We start from the raw sequence: 20366 nt of genomic DNA, 5'->3' as shown, positions 1-20366 counted from the left end.
TTCCTGGTCAACACCTTGTGTGTAAGGTGCCCTCTCCCAATCTCTTCTTGAGGCTCCATGTGCTTCAACCTTACTCTTCTACAGACATATCTGGTCACACAGCAAGGATTCAAACAGCAATAATTGCATCATGGAGTTATTAAAGCAAACAGGTTTCCAAGAGGGTCTGTGCGCTAACACAGTCACCACCTCCTACAGACAACATTCTGATAGGATTGCATATGGTGCTCTCTCCAGTCCTCATAAAATATAAGCAGCCCACAGCACTCAAATTAAATAAGTGAAGAAAATAGGAACTCAGTATTCCAGAATATGACAGAACTTTATTTGATCCAGCAAGCTTATCAAGCACATGTTTGATAAACACGAACCAACTACTCCAAAGGGCTGCCTTCTGCATCTCTGCTATCGTGGCATTCCAGACACAAGGCTCTGGTAAAAGAGAGCTTTGCCAACCGGTGAATGTCAATTCACTGCAACTGTTGCTGGGATGAAACACTTTCAGCACTCAGATCTATCAGTTCTCTCAAAACAGATTTGGAGAACTTCTTCAATAATCCACATTGTAAATTAAGCCCTACCAAAGAGTATGCTCTACCTGCATAGAGTACGAGGCTGAGAAAAAACACTGGAAAGCAGAACCATTCAGATCAGAACTTTGAAACCACTTCAGAAAAGGAGGAGTCTAAGAACAAACATCTGAGCAGGAAACAATGTGATCAAACAATCTGGCTCTGCCCCAGCCTACCAATGCCGAAGACTCCGAGGTCCAGTTTTCCCCACTGTTTCTCTTCCTTGTGTTTAAACTTCAGATGTGACAACTGTTAGCTCTCAAACAATTGCCTTGAGACTTTGCCTTACAAGGAAGGGCAGACAAGCATTAAGACTGCTGACAGATACAACATCCATCATCTCCACTTCATCGCAGCTCTAGAAATCACTGCTTATAAAGCAGTTCCAGACCTTTCACAACATAGTCTACTGAAGTAAAACAACATCGATTTTCAGCTGCCAACTGCTGCAAGCAATGCCTAAACCCTTACAGCTCAAGTAGACCTTGTCAGACATCGCAGTGTGGTCCATTTGTAATACCGATTCAGAACCTACTGAAAACCCCCTGAATTTGGCCCTTACTGCTTGCTTCACTTCAGAATCACTTACAGCTCACAGGTCTGGCTTCATATTGCTTCAGTTCTAGATATGGACAAGAAGGGAAAAGCATAGGAGTTGGACTCTGCCCTATAGCAGAAGGTTAGGAAATGAAGATATATACCATTTATACAATTGTTTCAGTTTTCTACACAGATCTACCACAAAGAGGAGATATTTTCAACATTCACTGCTTAGAAAAGTAACAGTATGTTTTAAGATTACCAGCCCTCCTCCTCAAAGTTGTGCACTAATAGCTAACAGAAGATCGTAAAACATCCATTTCCACACCAAATACTTCAGGAGATAATGGCTGGGGCATCTGTATTAACTCTCATGTTCATTCCACGATCTGTCTTGAATTATAAAGCAACATAACCACAATTTGCACCAGGCAGCCTAGAAGGAAGAATTTGGAAGCTAAGTTCTATGGCCTGGTGAAAAAATGCATACTGATTTCAGAAGAAAACTGTATGTGAAACAAGACTTCATTACTGCCACACTGTGCAATAGCAAGAATGAAACAGTGAAGGATGCACGTCTCTGAATTATGCAATATCTCAGTAACAGATTCAGTGCAAGGAAAGGCATTTAGACATTTCATAGAATGGGCCTGGGAATTGGAAAAAAAAGTCAATACAGATTTATTAAGTATGTAGTGATACAACAAGCAGCCTTTCTTTAAATCAGCAGTAAAAGAAACCTCATCACCAAAAATGCAAACAGTAATTGGAATTTTATTTTAAAAAAACCAACACTTCTCTGTTTCCCATGGAGCTCAACACCTAAGATTTTCTGTATTTCAATACCCTTTTACAGTAAAGTGTTACATATCACGCAGTATCAGCAGGGACGACATAGCCATAAAGACAGAATGAAGATTCTGCTCTAAAACAGAACTGAAAGTATACTACCATTAACAATGTATTGCAACTATTTCCTTAAGTATTTGCAAGCCCGTTTCATTAAAAGCTCAAGTTTGGAATGAAGCATTTCCTTAGTTTAATGTTAAACTACTTAGGAATAATAATTTGGAACAGGCTAAAAATTCACAGCTATGTTTAATTTGAAAGCAGCTCACCAAGCTCTTGTAGACTCTAAAACAATTTTGCTGGTTGTTCTGGGGTACAAGTGAAGATGTAATTCTGGCTTTAAGACTCCAGTTTGGTTTCTAAGTTCTCCAAGCTCCAGGTGGTATCCATAACAGTTCCATATGGTGATAGAAGAGAGTTTGCCTTAGCTTTGGAGATGGCATTTGTTCCAAGTTTAGATTAATCTCTCTACAAGCTGAAACTGGTAGAAGTTAAAATATTAGACTACCTACTTGTAGTTTATCCTAAACTACTTGGTCCCTGCTGGCTTGTATTGCAGTTCTCATTCTGTAAAAATTTCTACATGCATTTTGGTATTGGTACTAACCTTCACGATGGTTGCTTTTCCTCAGGTGCTTTTGAAAGTACCACTCAAACTTATTAATCTCCTGGAATCCCTCTTGCACAAATGTTCTCTCTTAATTAAGTGGAAAATTAGCTTGCTCTTCTGATGAAGACTCATCCCTCTACATATCTACCTCCTCTCTCTTTTCTAAATAAAACTCATTTTTGTGAACAACTCAGTTTCATACTTACAGGAAGGAGAAAAAGGAATTTGGAGCCACAGATTCGTTTACTACATGCAAATGAGTTTAAAAATTGAACCATAAAATCAAATGCTTTGGGTTTGTTTGTTTGCTGATCGTTTGTTTTTTTTTTTTAAACAGTGAAAGAAGGAAACAGTTCAACATATGCAAAAGACATGAGAGCCAAAGTAATCCTCTATGTTTTTTTTTTTAAGCCACAAGCCAGGAAATTACTCACTCTATGCAAAATCATATCTGTATATCTATATATGTCTATTTATCTATCTACATATATATAGATAGATATAGATATATATCAGCAGAAGGATCACAGAGCTATAAACCAATCTTACATTACAATCATATCATGGAATGGTTTGAGTTGAAATGGATTTTTAGGATCATCTAGTTCCAAGCCCCTTGTCATGGGCAAGAACACCCTGCAGTAGACCAGGTTGCCTATAGTCTCATCCAGCCTGGCCTTGAACACCTCCAGGAATAGGCAACCACAACTTCTCTGGGCACTCTGTTCCAATGTCTCACCATCCTTTGAATAAAAACTTTCCTCCTAAGATCTAATTTAAATTCCCCCTCTTTTCATTTAAAACCATGTCACTATCTGCCCATGTAAAAAGTCCATCTCATTCCTGTTTATAATCTCCCTTTAAGTACTGGAAGGTTACGACAAGGTCTTCTCACCACCTTCTCTTCTCCAGGACACACAGCCCCAGCTCCCTCAGTCTGTCTTCACAGGAGAGGTGCTCCAGCCCTCTGTTCAGACTTAGAACTTTCTTGTACTGAGGGCCCTAGAACTGAATGCAGCACTGCAGATGGAGTCTCAGAGAGGGGAGTAGAGGGGGAGAATTGCCTCTTCTGACCTACTAGCAATGCTTCATTTGATGCAGTACATGATTCAAGACAGCAAGAACAACAATAAAGAACATTTACCCTATACTACAGGTATGTCTTCTTCCTTGCCTACCTTCTGTCAGCAAATAATTACGTTGGCACGTATTCTATGCAAGTAACACGACTTTATCTTGCAAGCAACATCATCAGTCATAAATTCAGTGATAAGCAGTCATTTGGCACCATGCTCATTTGTCAACATAAACAAGCACGCATTCAGGACCATCTTCCTACTAGTCCTCAGAAAATGACCACCCTCTGTATTGACTGATAATTAATTGATCTGAAGCACAATATTATTTATTTTTCTTAAACAAATCAGCAATTCTTAAACAAATCATCAATTATGATGAGCTAATTCAGCAGTTACATTTTCCTAATGGGAGGGCATAAATAAGTTCCAACACTCGCACAGCAGTTTTCTCAAGCCTGCCTAGTCTGATGCAATGTAAAATACAAATTGCAGCAGTTCTTACTCATATGCATTTGATTTAAATTCAAGAAGGACTACATCATATTCAATTACTTAATTACGCTGCAAAACCAGGACGTTTTCTGAAATAATCTTATTTGAAATGATTCTAGATTGTATGGATTCCTATATAACGCACTAAACTATTTTTATTCTTATACTTACCTTCCCTATTATTGAAAAAAAAAATGCAAATATTTAAATACAAGAAGAATGCTTAAGCAACACGTAAGCACGGGCACTGTTAAAACATCTATAGATCACCTTACTCAGAAAACACAAGGAAGATACACTTACAGAATTGTAGACTGAGGCTCAAAAAGGCAAGTAAGGCTGCCAAAGCCAGCAAGAACAGAAACCGGTTTCGGAAAAGCATTATTATTCGTTCTGCTTTCTCTTCATGGTTTCATCTTCACGTGTCAGTGGTTTCTGCAAACAACAAAACATTGGTAAATGTATTTCAGAGGTGGAAGTACCAGCTATACCTAAGAAAATTCAAAGAGTCTTTTGACGGTGCCAACTTGGTGCAAAAGTTAAAATACAACATCAAAAAAAAGTCTCCTGAAAGTGCCCAAATAAGAAAAGTGCACAGAAACTGCTGAACTGATGCTTTCTTCTGACAGATGCCCATATAAGGAGCAGTGGGGGGAGGTTGGGGTTCTCCCCTTCCTCTTTTTCTTAAGGGGGAAAAAAAAAAGCAAGCTGCTTTCATGTGTCCGAGATTACTTTTCCCAGCACTGACAGCGCACTGCAGGGAATCTTCTAAGATTCTCTGATTCTTTGAATCAAGTTCTGTTTACGACAGTGCATCCAAATACACTGACAGAAAATAACAGCAGTGTTTCTTATTGCCCTAGCATTTATTTGCTCATGGAAAGAGACTTCTCTTGCTTCTTTCCTGCCTCTGACAATGAAACTACTTACATATGAAGCATGTAATTAATACATCTCTCTTTTATCTACCTTTTCATAAAGAGAGATGGATTAGTTACAAAAAAATCATAGAATTCCTATTAGTTTTCCTGCTCTCAAAAAACTAATCATCTTACCAAGACCTTGGTGTCAGGCTCTGAGCACTAATAACTCAACTAGAATCCAATTTTGAAATTCTGATACTTTCTTCCTTATCCATTTTCTTATTAATATTTGAAAATGTCTTATGAATCACTGAATTTATCTATTGTGATTGGTCTTAAGAAGGAGTGGTGAACTATGAACTAGACCGATGTGATTTAATGTAGGATTGAGCCAAGGGACCAAGAGCGTAAGGAGTGATGCTCCAGAAATGAAATCACTGAGACTCGCAATGAAACGTATTACGCATTTCTATTTCGCTCAACTGATGTCTCTGTCTCATTTTACTTGGAGGGCTATTGTCACAGCTTTTAGAAACTGTGGCAAATGGGGAAAAAAATGGAGATTCTGAGAAGCAAGAAACCAGAGCTATTACAGTATTTTTCCAAAATACCAGGAGCACCACAAATGACACATGCAAGCAGTAATAAAAAGTTAAAAAAAAAAAAAAAGAGAGAGAGAGAGAGAAGGAACAATTTTAGCGGTTCCAGTTTCCCAAAATCATAGCTCATCCTGGAACATCTTAGTTAAAGGTATGCTGAAACCAAAATGAACTTAAGCCAAAGAAACTATACAAAGCTGTGATGGGAAGAAGGTAAAAAGGATTAGTGAATACAGAACACTAGGAGAGAATGAAGCAGTTAAACCAAACAGATGGAAGAACAGAAGGGGAACCACAGGAAAAGGCAAAATTAGACTCAGATAGGAGAAGGTAAAGCACATTAAAAACTCTCAGGAACAAAAGCTCTTGTGCACAGTCTACACTTATTAATACAGTCACCGCACACAAAAGCTGCCACAGGAAAGATGACAAGACAGGAGAAAAGGGGGGTAACACTACCAAAATAGTTCAGATCAGAAGCCTAATTAGCTTTAAATCTTGGTTGCAAGACCAGAAATTTTCAAGTATTTCATTTTAAATGCAATAGTTAAGACACAATAAACAAAGCAGAAAGATTTTTCATTTAAATATATTTATATTGCTAAGTTAAAAGTTGCTGTGTTACAACTGATCAGGAACAGGAAAAGTTGCTATTGCGTGACTCAAATAAGAGCCTATCAATACAACCTGTCATCAACTGCCACTTGGTACCACAAAGCCAGGAATCAGAGGAGTGTATGTAACACTGAATCTGGAGTCTCCATCCAGCAGTACTGGCATGGGAGGTACTGCCAGAGAAAAGCAGTACTTTGCAAATGCTAGGTGAAGACAGTGCAATAAGCATTGTGAGCACTCACTGACAGGAGCATTTGGAAGCATATGATAAGAGAGGAGCTAAAAAATTAACCTAAGAGCCTCAGGAAGGAGGAAAAATGAAACAACCTTACCTCCCCATAAAATCTATTTTCATGTGCAGACAGAACACAAAACAAGCCACAGAGCAGAGGAGAACACATGCTGGGTCTTCAGAATATACTACCACATAACCAAACACAACCAGAGGCTGCAGGGCTGCAGAAGACCTGGTGCTAACATGACATTTAGAGAATACTGATCTTTACCTATTTACTCTGCACACAGGGCAGAGTGCACGTCATGCCCCAGTCTCACCACGTCTACTTGGAAGCTCTTAGTTCTCAAAGGTCACCAACAGGCAATGCTCCATTGCTGCTCCCCAGGCACAGGCCTTGGCTCTTTTCCTCAGAGACAGGTAAGTTTTAATTGCTTTCAAAGGTGACTATGCACCTTCGTACTGCTGCAAACAGGCAGAGTTCATCATTTTAAGTACTAAGCACTCTGGCAGTTGCTTCTGAGGTGTGCCAGAAAAACACTGATTCATGTTTACCATTGATGATGGGACTTTCAGTCAAGAGAGAATGCAGAACTGGATTAAGACAACCTACAGAGCCTAAAACTTATTTAGACAATGCCAATTACAAGCATGACACACATAAACAGTTTAGATATTCTGAAGCATAGCTGTTAATAAAGCAATCTGTATCTAAATAAAGATAATTAAAAGGCTACTTCAGAGCTACCTTACGTGGTATAAGTACCTATTCACAGACATTTTTTCTTTAAAACGTATTTCACATCTAAACTTATCACCAGAGCGACTCGTAGCATTTAGAGCCCCTCCAATTCTCACCTACTTTCACAAGACTACCCCAAATCTGTGCTAATGTAAGACATTACATACTTACACAAGGGTAAAAACAGTCTTGCAATTCAAGGCCAGGCCAGGGAGTCAGGATATTACCCACACCTCTGCTAGGCTCATCGCATTATCTATTTTAGGCCACTTCAACTGAAAAAGTTAATGACTCCCTAGAAATGCTGGGAGGGTAGCATGTCTGTGAGCACACACAGGAGACTGCCAGGAGCCTGGGCTAAACATGCAGCTCCCGGCAGAGCAGCTGCCACAACTAACCTACTTTTTGTTCAGCACTGACTGAGTGTTGCTACGTAGCACTCCACGAGCAGCCTTCTGCCCTTGCACCCTCCTCCTTATGTGCAAAGTATAGAGATGCTGGGTTGAATAGCTGAGCTATTTCTTTGGAACATTTTAAGTCAGGCCATGAAAAAACAATCAATGTTCATTGCCTTCAAAGGACATATGAAGTCTGACACGACACTAAACCACCACAATCAAACTTCTACACCAATTTACTGAAACCATTACATCCTCTTAATTATCTGTAACCATGCAGAAGGCAAACCTACTACCTAGCATGAAGCATAAGCACATTATTACACTAAATCACCATGACAGCTTAAATGAATTTACTTGATTAAAATAGCATGTCTCCATAAATAATCAATAGTACTTGTCAAAGCCTGCTTCAGTAGAGTCACTGTATTATCTGATGTGGCACACCAAATGACACAGACTGCTGAAATACAAGCAAGCAAAAGTAGTCACACTGAGATGGCAAAAAAAAAAACAGCAGCTTCACAAAAAAAAAAAGACAGCATTAAGCCTGAAACTAACTATATGCCAAAGACAACTATGTTTTCTTGCAAACTTATGCCACTTACAAGGGAGAATAGAAAGCCTACAGACATTACGAAATTCATTTGGAATAACATTCACAGATAGTTTTAGAAAAACGTCATGAAAGAACACCGGCACCTACTTATAAAGTGATGTTTCTTCCATGCAGAAGACAATAAGCAATTTGATAATTTCTTACTGTAATTGCTTTTTGATGCATCTTTTATCTTTCCTTTACATCTGCAGGTTTATTTTTCAAGTGAAGCTCTGTTTTGAATGTGCCTGAAATGAAAGTGACAGCTCCTGATACAATTATAATGAAGACTTCTGCCTTTACTTTAAAAAACACTAATGAATGATGCTCCATCAGCTATTCCCCAGTCATTCGGCAGCTGACTACCTGGCAGTATATCCTCCATCTCCTAATACCCAGAAGTCCAGCGTCCAGGCATTTTCACACAGCTGAGGAACTTCACACTCTTAAACTAGAAGCTGCAGAAAATATCTCCGTAAGCAAGAAGCACAAGCCAAACCTTTTCTTTGATGTTTTAAAGGACATGGTAGCGAGTTTCTTTATTTATTTTGGGTTTGTTGTACCCCTCCAATAGGGATGAAAAACAGTGGCTAGTATATTGTGGTTATGACCAAACCCACCACTGCTACAAACATCTAAGGAAAGAATTAGAGAAGAGAGGAAACAGGATCACTCAGGAGAACCAGTGCTGAGGTCAGCAGAACCTGCTTAGTTTTTCATGCTTGTAAATTCCACATGGAGGAAACCCTCACAAAATTTCTATAGTTGACTATAATTTCAGGAATTTAAACTGAGTATGCTATTCCTGCACCACCAATGTTGTATTTTGCATAGCATCGAAAAGCAGCAAAGATTGCATCTGCAAAATTACTAATTGAAACTCTTTATTTTCCTGTCAGGAAAAAAAAACATACTCAGTTTGTAAAAAGCATTAATGAGAAATACATCTCATCATGGATAAAATTAAATAAAACCTACTCAGTAACATCATGTACATTAGTCCACCCTCCATGACTTAAGCTGGAAGTCAGCTACCATGGAAAACACAGAAACTGACAAAAAGCACACACAGGTCAGCAGCTTGTTGAGCCTTAACAGAAGAGATAAGCAAAGACACGATTAAAAGACCTTAGTTTGTATCACACCACAACAGAAAGAACACCACACATCACAACAAGAAGTGAATATCTACTAGAGCAGAATTACACACTAATAGATAAAACATAACAGCTAGCTATAAGATGATCAATAAATTATATTTTCAGGTTACATAACATTTCAGTAGCAAGCATCTGATTAAAAAACAAACAGCTATTTCAGTCACTCAAGTTTAACCTACTTCGGTGTTTAGAACATTTAAATAGCTACATCTAAATTTCTCTTTTCTCCTATTCCACGTATCTTCCTTATCTTCTCTGTTCTAAATCCTCACACTGGCACAGCTGGTCTTCTTGAGACATTCAAAAGCTACTGAAAATGACACAGCAGCACTGTCCAGTCTGTCAAAGCTGCCAACACAAGCTCTTACTTCATTAAATCTAAGAGATCAAATAGATCTCTAACTCAAATAAGTCTGGTCCTTCTATACAGGACTCATTATTTTCAATGTGCAGTACATTTACATAAGTTTCAAAGCCTCCTTGTTGCTACGGAGAGCCCAGACACAGGTGGTCCACTGACAAACTCCATCAGGGCAAGCATCTTAAAACTCAGCTGGAAGAGATTTAGAAACAATAGAGCGCAGTAGCAAACATCTTAAACTGAGAAGTGGGCAGGAGATCTCCAAATCTCCCCAAGGAACAGAGATTTCAAATTTCCAAAACCCCCAGGTGTGATAAACCACTTCCACTGCTCAGCTTCAAAGGCTGAAAGATTGAAGAAGGCTGAGACTGCTACAATGTCTACACTTAATGAGCCTGAAAATAGTTCTGAAGGCCTCTTTCTCTCTACTGACTATCGGAGGGAAAACTTGAGGGGTGAGGAGAGATAGAACTAATGTTCTTTTAAGGGAGAAAAAATATTGTTTGAAAATAGACATAGCAATCTTCATGCACAGAATTGCTTTGAAAAATCATTAGTTGGCTACAATCTGGTCGGTTTTTTTAACCATTAAAAAGTGAGGAAGGTGAGAAGGGAGGATGCAAGATTAAGTAGTTGAAAGACAATCTATCATCATAGTAAAAAAAACATCCTAGGAAGCCCCACGCTGACCTAAGTCAGAAAAAGAAACTGTAGGCTAAGGAAGCAATCTTTTAAGATGGAATTACTGTGCTCCACATGGCTGTTCCTACGTGAGTTTAATGTTTGTTGGTCTACAATCACACCAAAGCAGTTCCTCAGAAGCACCTCCCTCAGGGTTTTCTGTTTCAGGGTAAACCCATTTGTACAGCTGGAGCTTAGAGCGAGTTATTCATCATAATGGATGAACTCTGTTCCTTTCAGTTAGGGCAGGAAGATGGAAGCAGCAGACTGAGGAGCAGGATGTAGAGAGCAAAACAGGCAAGAAAATAAAACAATTTTTTTTTTTTTTAAGAAAATACACCAGAAAAGTTCTGAAGAGCTGCAATTCAAATATTATTTCTAAATCCAGCACATTCCTCTCTTAAAATAATAATAATCAATTTTAAGTTAGTCTCTTGCCTTACGCCCCTCCTTACCCCCTCTTCCCAGAACACCTTCCCCTTTAACAGTTCAACACGAGACAGCTTGCTGCCTTCATGCCCAGTCTGTAGCAGCACAGTGATGGCAGGAACTTTTCCTCCTATCAGCTTTGCTATGTTATTTATAAAGAACATCAATTGTTCCCATCATCCATGACAAACAGATGACATGCCCCTGCTGGGGGGAACTCACAGGAGTCCAAATTAGCTCTGACAGTAAACAAAGGAGAAAAACAGGACTGCACACAGAAACAGTTATGGAATGTTTAATGTAACCTGCCCATGTCCTAAATTGCGCCAGAAGTCTCACACTTCCTAGTAGGTTTTAGATTACCTTAAATCTGTCAGCATATGTATATTCAAATAACAAACACCCACCACAGTTCATATATACAATGTGTCCCTATAGCAAAGGTATATATAATGCACTTCTTACAGCATTTCTCTTTCCTTGGTTATTCCTCAAAAAAAAGTATAGATGCAAAGCTGGAAACAAATCTTACAAGATTAGAGATTATTTAATAAATATTTTGCTAGCCATAAGAGCTTAAGTCACTACTTATGGCTCTGTTTGCAGCCACTAAATATGATCCAAGCTACTGCTGGTTACGTCCAGCATAAGATCCATAGGTTTAAAAAAAGGAATGGTGACTGATGCTACAGTGACACACAACTCATCTAGGTTATCTTGCTGGGCTTGCTGCTAAACCATTACACTACCAAGAAAGACTTCAAAATAAAGCGACAAAAAGACACTGGAAAAGATTTCTACTAGGTTTTTCCTGCTTCACAGTTTACAAGATCAAGTGCCAAAGCCAAACAACAACCTCATTATAGCCCCTCTTACTATTCAGTTATATTGCTGGCTTTGCGATGTGATTTTTTTGGTTTGGTTAGTTGGGTTTGTTTTCTTTTTTTTTTTAGATGACTGCATCATCAATTCCTATTAAGATCCGAGCAAAACCTTCACGCAGCCTTGGGTTTTAGAACCTATGCACATCAGTAGAAACAAATCTAAACTAAATAAAGAATATTTTTTAGGTTGTTGTTTGTTGGTTTTTTTTAATTATGAACACTAAAATTTGTTACACTCTTAAGTAAAAGATGGTAAAGAGCCCATCAAATAACATCACCAAAAGCTCACCAATGGCATACTCTGCCACAGCAAACAAAAAAGCATTCTGGAAAAAAAATGGTTTTCTTTCCAGCTATATAGAGAAACTGCACACGAGTACAAAACTTCATGTTCTCCAAGTCATACCCGTATTCCGTGGACCTCAGTTTTTGGGGATAGGTTTTACACAGAAACATATCTGCAGCAGATTGATTCTCTATTATAGATATAAGATTTTTTATATAACATACTCCTTGCATTAAATCATAAGGAAAAAAAATAAGTTCTACTACTAACAGCATTAAAACAAACACGTGCTGCTGCTGCCACGTGTATTTTTGTAATGCTTCAAATAACAAGAATTTCTCTCACCATTCTGTTCCTAAACTCTCTTTCCCTCACCATCAGCTTATCAGGACCATCCATTTTTATCCCATGCCAGCTACTAACCTGTCCAAATGTATTAAAAATAATGATTTCTTTTTCAAAGCTCTCATTTCTAAGCAATCCAGACATTTTAGATTACTATAACGATGACAGAGAGATCACTTCATTCAACAGGAAAAAACACACTTATCTACCACACGTCTCAGAGAACAGCATCTGATACGAAAACAAATACGATTGCAAATTTAAGATGCAAATTTGAAACTACATTTTGAACAGCAAATGATGTGGAATAGACTGCTTTCTTTCAAACAACAGAGAAGCTTCACTGTTGTGTTAAAAGAGCTAGCAACATAATCACATCAAATCTGTCAATTTACAAAGCTTTAAGCAGTATTTAAATAACTTAAGAACATAAACCATTCCTCCTTCAAAAAAAAAAAGTATGGCTTGGGTGTGCTATAAGTGTTGAAAAGATGACAGTAATTCCTATGCTAGCTTAATATCTCTTCTCTCACTTTCTCATTCCTTTCAGGAATTGTTAAAAGCTTCCTTGGTTTGGTTTTCTATTAGATTTCATTTGGCTTACATATTTCAATAGCAAACATATGAAAGCAGGAAGTATTTCAAAGAGGAGGTATCCTTCACTTCAATTTCTTTTGATCCATTTAAACTTCAGCAGATCCTTCCATTCAGGCAAGCTTCTCTTCCAGTGCTTTGCCCTTTCTGGTTACTAACACAGCCAGAGCTATACAGCTGCATATGTTAATCTGCAGAACTTTGAGAATAAATAAATAAGCAAATAGAAGTCAATGAGAACTTACCTGTCAGTATTGTCACTGTGGGGGCTCTGTGGAAACAAAAAATTAATAGCTAAGAAAATCTGTCATAAGCCCAAGTCTTCTTCATCCACTTCATAAATATCACCATGTTCCTAATTCTTCCCTTATCCAAAGACAGGGCACACACTTCCACTCCACTGATCTGCAGAGAAAGTAAAAACAAAAACAAAGGAAGTGCTTGTGCTTCCTAAAAGGAAACTGAGCAATTCTATTTCAACGTTATTATACAACTTGAAAGAAACCTTATGATTTGTGATGGCTCTGAGCCAGAACCGGATCCTAATTGGCAGCAAAACCATTCCAGAACATACTCAATTAAATAACTCTTTAAAAAGCACCAGAATTTGCTTATTTTAAAGTTACAATTTTAAAATTGCATACCATATGTTCATAATTGTACAAGCAGAGATCTTAATCACACATAGATCACGGTCAAAGACTGATCAGATAACATCACAGCTCCAGAAAGCACGCAAAGGCAAAGCTGTTAGCGTGCTTGAGTTGTTACACTGGCTTTTTTTATTTTTTTTAGTTAAGATTTTCTAGTTAACAGCTTCAACTGTCTGAACAAATCTGCCCACTACAAGGCTCTCTTCTGCAGGAACTTCCAATATTAGCCTTTGAACATGTTTCTGGACACAAATCCACCTCCCTCTGCTTCACTGTCAGAGGCCATATGCTGCTGAAAAACACTTTTCTAAGCCTTAACTTTCAAAGTAAATGTTGTGGGGATTCACTTAAAACTAACTGAAATCAGTCAGTGAGGTCAAGCTGAACAAACAGACCACGTCAGAGCTTTAGGCTGGGAAGCTCACAAGTGGAAGAAACAGATTTTCCCACACCAGGTCCAATTTATCCTCCCCAGCATTTGAGGATGTTTGTACAAAGGAAATCATTTTTCCCTGCATACCTGCCCTTCCACTCAAGTTAGGTGGATCTGAGAATAGGATCTGAGCTCCCAAGTCTACCCTTATTCTTTTAATTCCAGATGATCTTACACCGGGCTGTTTATGACCTTGGTCTGTTTCATGTTTCAGCTCACACTGAGGGAGGCAATTTTGTCAATTTCCCTGCAGTCTAACCTCCAGAAGGGTGATTAGACAAATGCATTAGTGGATGGTCAGTATTTTCTGCTCCCCTTTGTTCCCCACAACACTTCATACAACTGCCAGTTTGTCTGGCTGCTGAACAGATGAACGAGGAATAATACAGGGAGAATACCGGGAGCACTGTTACGTCACTTTGCAAAAGCAACTCCTGTCTTTCCCCTGATCATCATGGCAGCAGCAAGAACTCACCTACTGAAAGGTGTCATCTTCAAATTAGAGACTACGCAAATACAAAGTTGCAAGCAGGCTGACTATTTCTTTAAAAGGAAACAGGTTTAGGTCAAAGGTGCTGGCATTAAACATGACATCCCATCTGAAAGGCTCACTGCATACATTTTTGTTGCTTAGTTCCAGGAAGGTTTTTTTTCCAGAACATATCAGCCCATATGAAGCTCCTCATGAAGGTAACCACAAGACGTGACAGAAATGCAAGCCTTATGTTCAGACTTCTAACTCATGAGCAATTAGTTAGCCAACACAATAGCCAGGGATGTGAAGAAGGTGAACAAAGCATAACAAATACGGAAAAATGCGAAGTACAGTGTCAGCATTAACTTGTCCTTTTAGAACAACCCTTAACAACGCAATATACATGGATATTCACAGGGTCTCTTTTTTAATCATCTGAGAATGTCACCTGAACAGAACACAGAATGGTTTCTTCCATTGCATATGCAATTGAGGAACTTATCATAGTGGACGTGGAGACAAAGTTATGGTGTTTTGTTCTCTTCTCCACAATGGGAGACATTAATCATGTGACAGCTTTCTGGGGGAAACTGACTTCATCCTTGTTACATGATAAGTTTAAAGGTGCTGTAAAAGCTCTAGATGATCTGGCATACAGTTATTGAATACCACATCTGAACAGTATTTCTAATTGATGTCTTTAGCAAGTAGCATGAACAAATAAGCCTAATTATTTCAGCTTCCAAAACCTGTTATGTTCATGAAATGTCAGCTCTCTAGTTTTTCAGTGCCCAGCTTACATCCTTTCAAACAATAAGAAGCAGCCTGTCAATCTTGCTCTAAATCATCAGAACCATTCAGCGATAATCACACATTTATCATCCATCATTGTAGCTTTCCTAAAACGTGCTCCTATTTCATTATGGCTCCACGCAATGCAACAATGTTTTTTTTTGTTGTTTTTTTTTTTTGCTACTGAGGATTAATCACCACATTAATGACTCAGGCCCTGACTGGGCACAATGAAATGACGTCATCTCATTTAAAAATTAAATAAAATCAGAGACCCAGTGGTCATAACAATACCCCTTCCCACTCAGAAAATGTCTCATGCAGCTGCAATCAGTGCCCACCTAATACTTCTCAGAAAAACATGAGCATTCCTTCTGAATTCTGAAATAAAACCAAGGCCATCAAGCAAGCTACATGGTCAAAGCTCACATGCTCCTGCACAGACACAGCACCCACCCACCTTCCACCAGGGAGTGTTACTGTCTAAAATCTGCAAACTTTCTGCCCTGATTTACAAAGCCAAGTGTTTGCTTAATGGCACTCCACTTTGATTTCACCAAAGAGCAGCACGATTTTAACTGAATACAAAGCACAGTCTGTATCATATTTCTGGTATCTTTCTGGAAAGTTCCTACATCCTTCAGCCCTCATCATCCAACATGTAGTTTATGATCAACTATTTTCATTTATATTTATACCTGTGTGATTTATACCATATACCGACCTGCGTTTACCACAGAAGGCATTCTGAAAAGCATTTCAAAGAAAAGTGTATTTTGCAGCACAGCCCGTGTATCTGTACTACAATATTTTAGCACAATTCCAGTACAACTACTGTGAATCTAAACATCAGGCAAGTAGAAATCCTGCATGGAATTTACACTTAAAGTCTTCTCGCAGGCACTTAAGCATTTCTCCTCATTTTTCTACACAATTTAATCTTTTATTTCCAAATGCAGTTTCCCAACCAAACTAGAGTATTTTTAAATACAGCCTTAAACATGAATCAACACATCACTTACTGACTCCACTCCTCACAGCAAGTCAAGACCAAAGGCTACGTTCAAACACTTCAAATCCCACCCTCTGCCTGAGCAGTTTAAGACCAACCTACACTGTTTGTTCCACATCTGAACTGCTGACATTCTCATTTGTTTAAAACAAATCCTTCCTCACCACTGAGGCTGTTGTCCGCCGGCATGCCTGGTACCACTTAAGTGCATGCCTGCGCGGTTCAGCTTTCATGTTGCTCCCCACCTCCTTGAACAACTAAGGTACCACCACCTCCTCTGTAGCACCCGTCATAAACCAGAAATCTAACAATATCTAAATCATGAAGCGTATGTTAGTAGGTGGCTGGTAGCATTTCATTCCTGTGCCTGCTTGATGTACGTTCATGAGCAATGTGCATCTCGCAATGGGGCTTTTTGGTGTATCAATTGCCAGTAGTTTTTGTACTGTTAGAATAAAAACCTTGGAGATAGGAAGAGGATATGCAACTAGACCTGAACATCAATCCAGTCAAAAGCCAGTCTTAGGACTGCATGAATTTGCCATCCACCTTCTGAGCAATAACATGCAGATAAGAGATGAAGCTCTCATAATTTAGAAAAGCCTTTTAGTAAGTTAAAAAAAAAACACCCTGCAACTTCAGCAGGAAAAGCATCCAGAAAGATACAAACAAAACCTGGTTTCAAAGGTCTCATATGAGATTATAAAGAGGAGGAAAGACCTACATAAGAAATCTCACAGGATGCTCAAAGTTTCTTTTGTCTAAGGAGGTCATAAGGGAGGAGTAGGTAAGAATATAAACCTACTGGAAAATGCAAACTGCACAGAGATCAGTCATTCTGCACATTTTCAGACACTGAGTTTTGTGCGTGCTTATTCCAAGATACCACTTTTGGAACTATAAAAAGCACAAAAGACAGAAAAACGTTTCTGAAAAGCAAGTTCACAATTACAATACTGAAACAATGTAACCAAGTGCCAGAAGACTGAACAGACTGTGACTGCTGCACAAACACAGTGACTTGTTCGGCTCTTGTCAGATGTTTACACAAGAGCCAGCTATCCCTTAAGGCTTCCTTATTTGTAGGACAGGGAGCTGCTTCAGTACGTACCAAACCTTATAAAATGTTTCAGTACTGCTGAGTTTACATTAAAAATTTAAGAGACTACAATTAAAAGGCATTAGTAAGAAAAGCATACATATTTTAACCATGTGCACTACTTTTAGTTACCTTTCAGAGAAGATTAAAATTAAGCAGCTTTTGCTTTCATCCCACTCACACCCTCCCACTACAAAGTCTGTCTGAGATAATCCTCCTTCTACAGACGTCAAAACAGGGCATACGTATTACAAGGACTCACTGCCAAAATATGTTGGCTTAATATCCCATTATTATCGTAATACGGGTACAATAACTTATTATACATGACAGCTTGTGCTGTTAGTCAAGTATAGATCCACTTACTCTGTCGGTTTTTCACCCACGTATAAGCGTATTCATAAAATTTGTGAAGGAGAAAATTAAAGGTCTGAACTAGATGCGCATCTCAGACGAATGCCAGACAAAACAGAAGGCTCATAAGGTCACACACTTCCTACCCTGTCACTTCTATTGTCCCAGCCTTTATGCGCAGTGATCGAACCAGAAATTCAGGTCACAGGATTTACAAACACACTGTTTAACCACTTGTTTTCTACCATTTTAAGCTACACTTTCACTGATTTTATTTATTTGCGTGCAGCACTCTGCTTGAAGGCCAAGAAGATCTCCACATCAGAACACAATTTGGATGTTAAGTCCATTTGCATCACTATGTTCAGGATTACTCTCCAGGATCCTGCAGTGCAGAAATACACTACACTAGAAATAAACTAGGAAGTTTTTCAAGGCTATAAAATTATTTATGTTAAGTATGTAAGAGGGAAAGGACTGCTATTGAGTACGCTAAGGACAACAGGCAAGAAAAGAAAAGATAAACCCATGCAAGTTAGTCCACACCAACCACAGACAGTTAAACACCAGTACACTGAAGAAGCGTAGCAGCTCTGTAACAACGTATTCTATCTAGCAGAGTAGTAAGTATGAAGGCTGTTACCACACGTATTCTGATGAACTCATGAGTGCATTTCACAGGCTCGTTTGCGTGCCTGTACGTATACATCTACGCGCACTGTAAAGTCATTAAACCGGACGGATTCACCTCCGTCTCATTAAGCACCCAGGTTAAGCCTACACCGCTCCGGCCGCGCGCTGAGCCCCGTGCGCCCGTCTGCGGAGCGCGGCTCGGAAGCGAAGTTCAGCGGCCGTGGCGCTACGGAGGCGGCCCGACCGCCCCGGGGCAGCGCGCTGCCGGCAGAGCCGCCGCCCGGGGAGCGCAGCCTATGCCGGACTCACCGCCCGCGTTCGGCAGCGGCTCCCGACGGGACGGGCGGACTCTTCCCGGCCCTCGCTCCGGGACAGCCGTGCCACCGCCAGCAGCTCTGGTAACGCCCCGGTCGCCCATCCCTCTCCCGCTCCCGCCCTCCGCGGCCGCCGATTATCCCGGGCAGGAGGCGCGGGCCGGGGGCAGCGCGGCCACAGCCGGGTCGCGTTGGAGAGCAGCCCGAGCGCTCCCAGACAGCGCTCCGTGCGCGGTCCCACCTGCGCGGCCGGGACGACACAGACCGCACCTCAGCAGCGGCGATAGGACGGAGCCACCCAGGACACCCCGCCCGCAGCACCTCCGTACCTGCACGGCAGCGCTCTCGCCTCCTCCCGGAGCCGAAGCTACACCCGCTCCCGCCGCCACGCCGCGGCTCCGGCTGGCAGCCCGCCCAGCGCCCCGACCCGGGCGAGCGCCGCCCCCACCCCGCCCGCCGGCGCCCCCTGCCGCCCGCCACGGGACGGCCTCGCTCCGCCCTCGCCGTGACTCCCCCGACGGGGCGGGGCTGCCCGCGCCACGAGGCCTGCCGGGTTGGTCTCGCGCCGCCTCCGCGGACCGTCAGCGCGACGGAGCGGCGGAGTTGGCGCCGATTCGGAGGGGGTGACCGGGCCGCGAGCTCCGCAGCTGGGCGCGAGCGGCGGTGACCGCTCCAACCGTCACGTCCCGCCCGCCCGCCCCGTCGCCGCGCTGTGCGGGACACGGATGTGGCGCCCGCCACCGCCGGCGGCCGTTCCGTCCCACCTCCCCACGCTGTGCGGTTCCCCGACTTCCCGCCTCACGCACGACTCGGGCAGGGAGCGCCCTGCGGCTGCAGCGCGGAGCCGGGCCGAGCAGTTGCTGCTAGAGTCCGTGTGAGCTGACCGTTTCTCACCTATCGCAGCTGGAAGCTGTCGTGTCGCTCACAGGCACCCTTCAGAAGTAGCACAGAATCGCCAAGGTTGGAAAAGACCTAAGATCATCCAGTCCGAACGTGAAGTGCCAGCTCCAAGCCCTTGTCAAAGGGTAAATCCTTGAATTTCAGTACATCCCCCAGTTCTGTTAATGCAAGTGAAGCCATTTCATAACCCCAGTGGTCTGCCAGGATTCACTGCAAACAAAGACAGTTCCCAGCTCATCGCTCCTTCCCCTCACAGAAGCCAACTCCAGGGGTGCTGCTTTCATCCTACAGACAGACCGTGCTTCAACCTCAATTTTTCATCTATCCCTCAGATAGATACTGTAACTACTACTACAGACTGGAGGAGTGCCAAATTGCCCCCATTTAGACATGTTTATGCCAAACCCATGCGAGCAGACTCAGTGCCAGGCAGCTCACAGCAGTGCCAGCAGCCTGTCACCACTGTTTTGGCCACGGTCAGGAGGCAACGCCAAGGGCAGGTCACACACCAGCCTGGTGCCACACAGGGTCACAGCGACCTGCAGTCATTGCCCTGCACATGGAGGCAGGAAGCCAAGTGTGCTTTGACACTGCACAACCACAGAGTCACCGCACCTAGCTAAGAGACTGGGCATGCTGTACAGCTGGCCAGGCTGATAGGATTTCAGCCGGACGTGCCCTGAGATTCTTCGTCTTTCACCTTCTGGGAAAAGCAATGCAAATTTGAGTACTTCTGACTGACAGACCGCACAGCAATGTGGAAGCTGCC

General features: G+C 41.3%; 1 protein-coding gene across 16 annotated transcripts in view; it reads right to left on the bottom strand.

The window, feature by feature from the left end:
* The window catches only part of PXYLP1 (2-phosphoxylose phosphatase 1), a 100463-nt gene that overhangs the window by 33450 nt on the left and 46647 nt on the right, over positions 1-20366 (bottom strand). For 3 of the 16 annotated variants that reach the window (XM_046898583.1, XM_025153780.3, XM_015277038.4), the window contains 2 exons: positions 13178-13337; positions 4446-4577 (listed from right to left, as the gene is read on the bottom strand). In XM_046898583.1, coding sequence (XP_046754539.1) covers positions 4446-4524 — 79 coding nt within the window. In that variant the 5' untranslated portion in view covers positions 4525-4577; positions 13178-13337. Of the gene's footprint in view, positions 1-2230; positions 2443-4445; positions 4578-6551; positions 6672-8300; positions 8441-13177; positions 13338-13576; positions 19105-20366 lie in introns of those variants that run through there. The other 13 variants (XM_046898584.1, XM_046898581.1, XM_025153781.3 and 10 more) reach the window with 13 other exon arrangements.

This window comes from Gallus gallus, chromosome 9 (genome assembly GCF_016699485.2).
Source record: "Gallus gallus isolate bGalGal1 chromosome 9, bGalGal1.mat.broiler.GRCg7b, whole genome shotgun sequence".
In the NCBI taxonomy this organism is placed as follows: Eukaryota; Metazoa; Chordata; class Aves; order Galliformes; family Phasianidae; genus Gallus; species Gallus gallus.
Note: the sequence above shows the minus strand (reverse complement) of the source record. Positions and strands in the feature narration are given on the sequence as shown.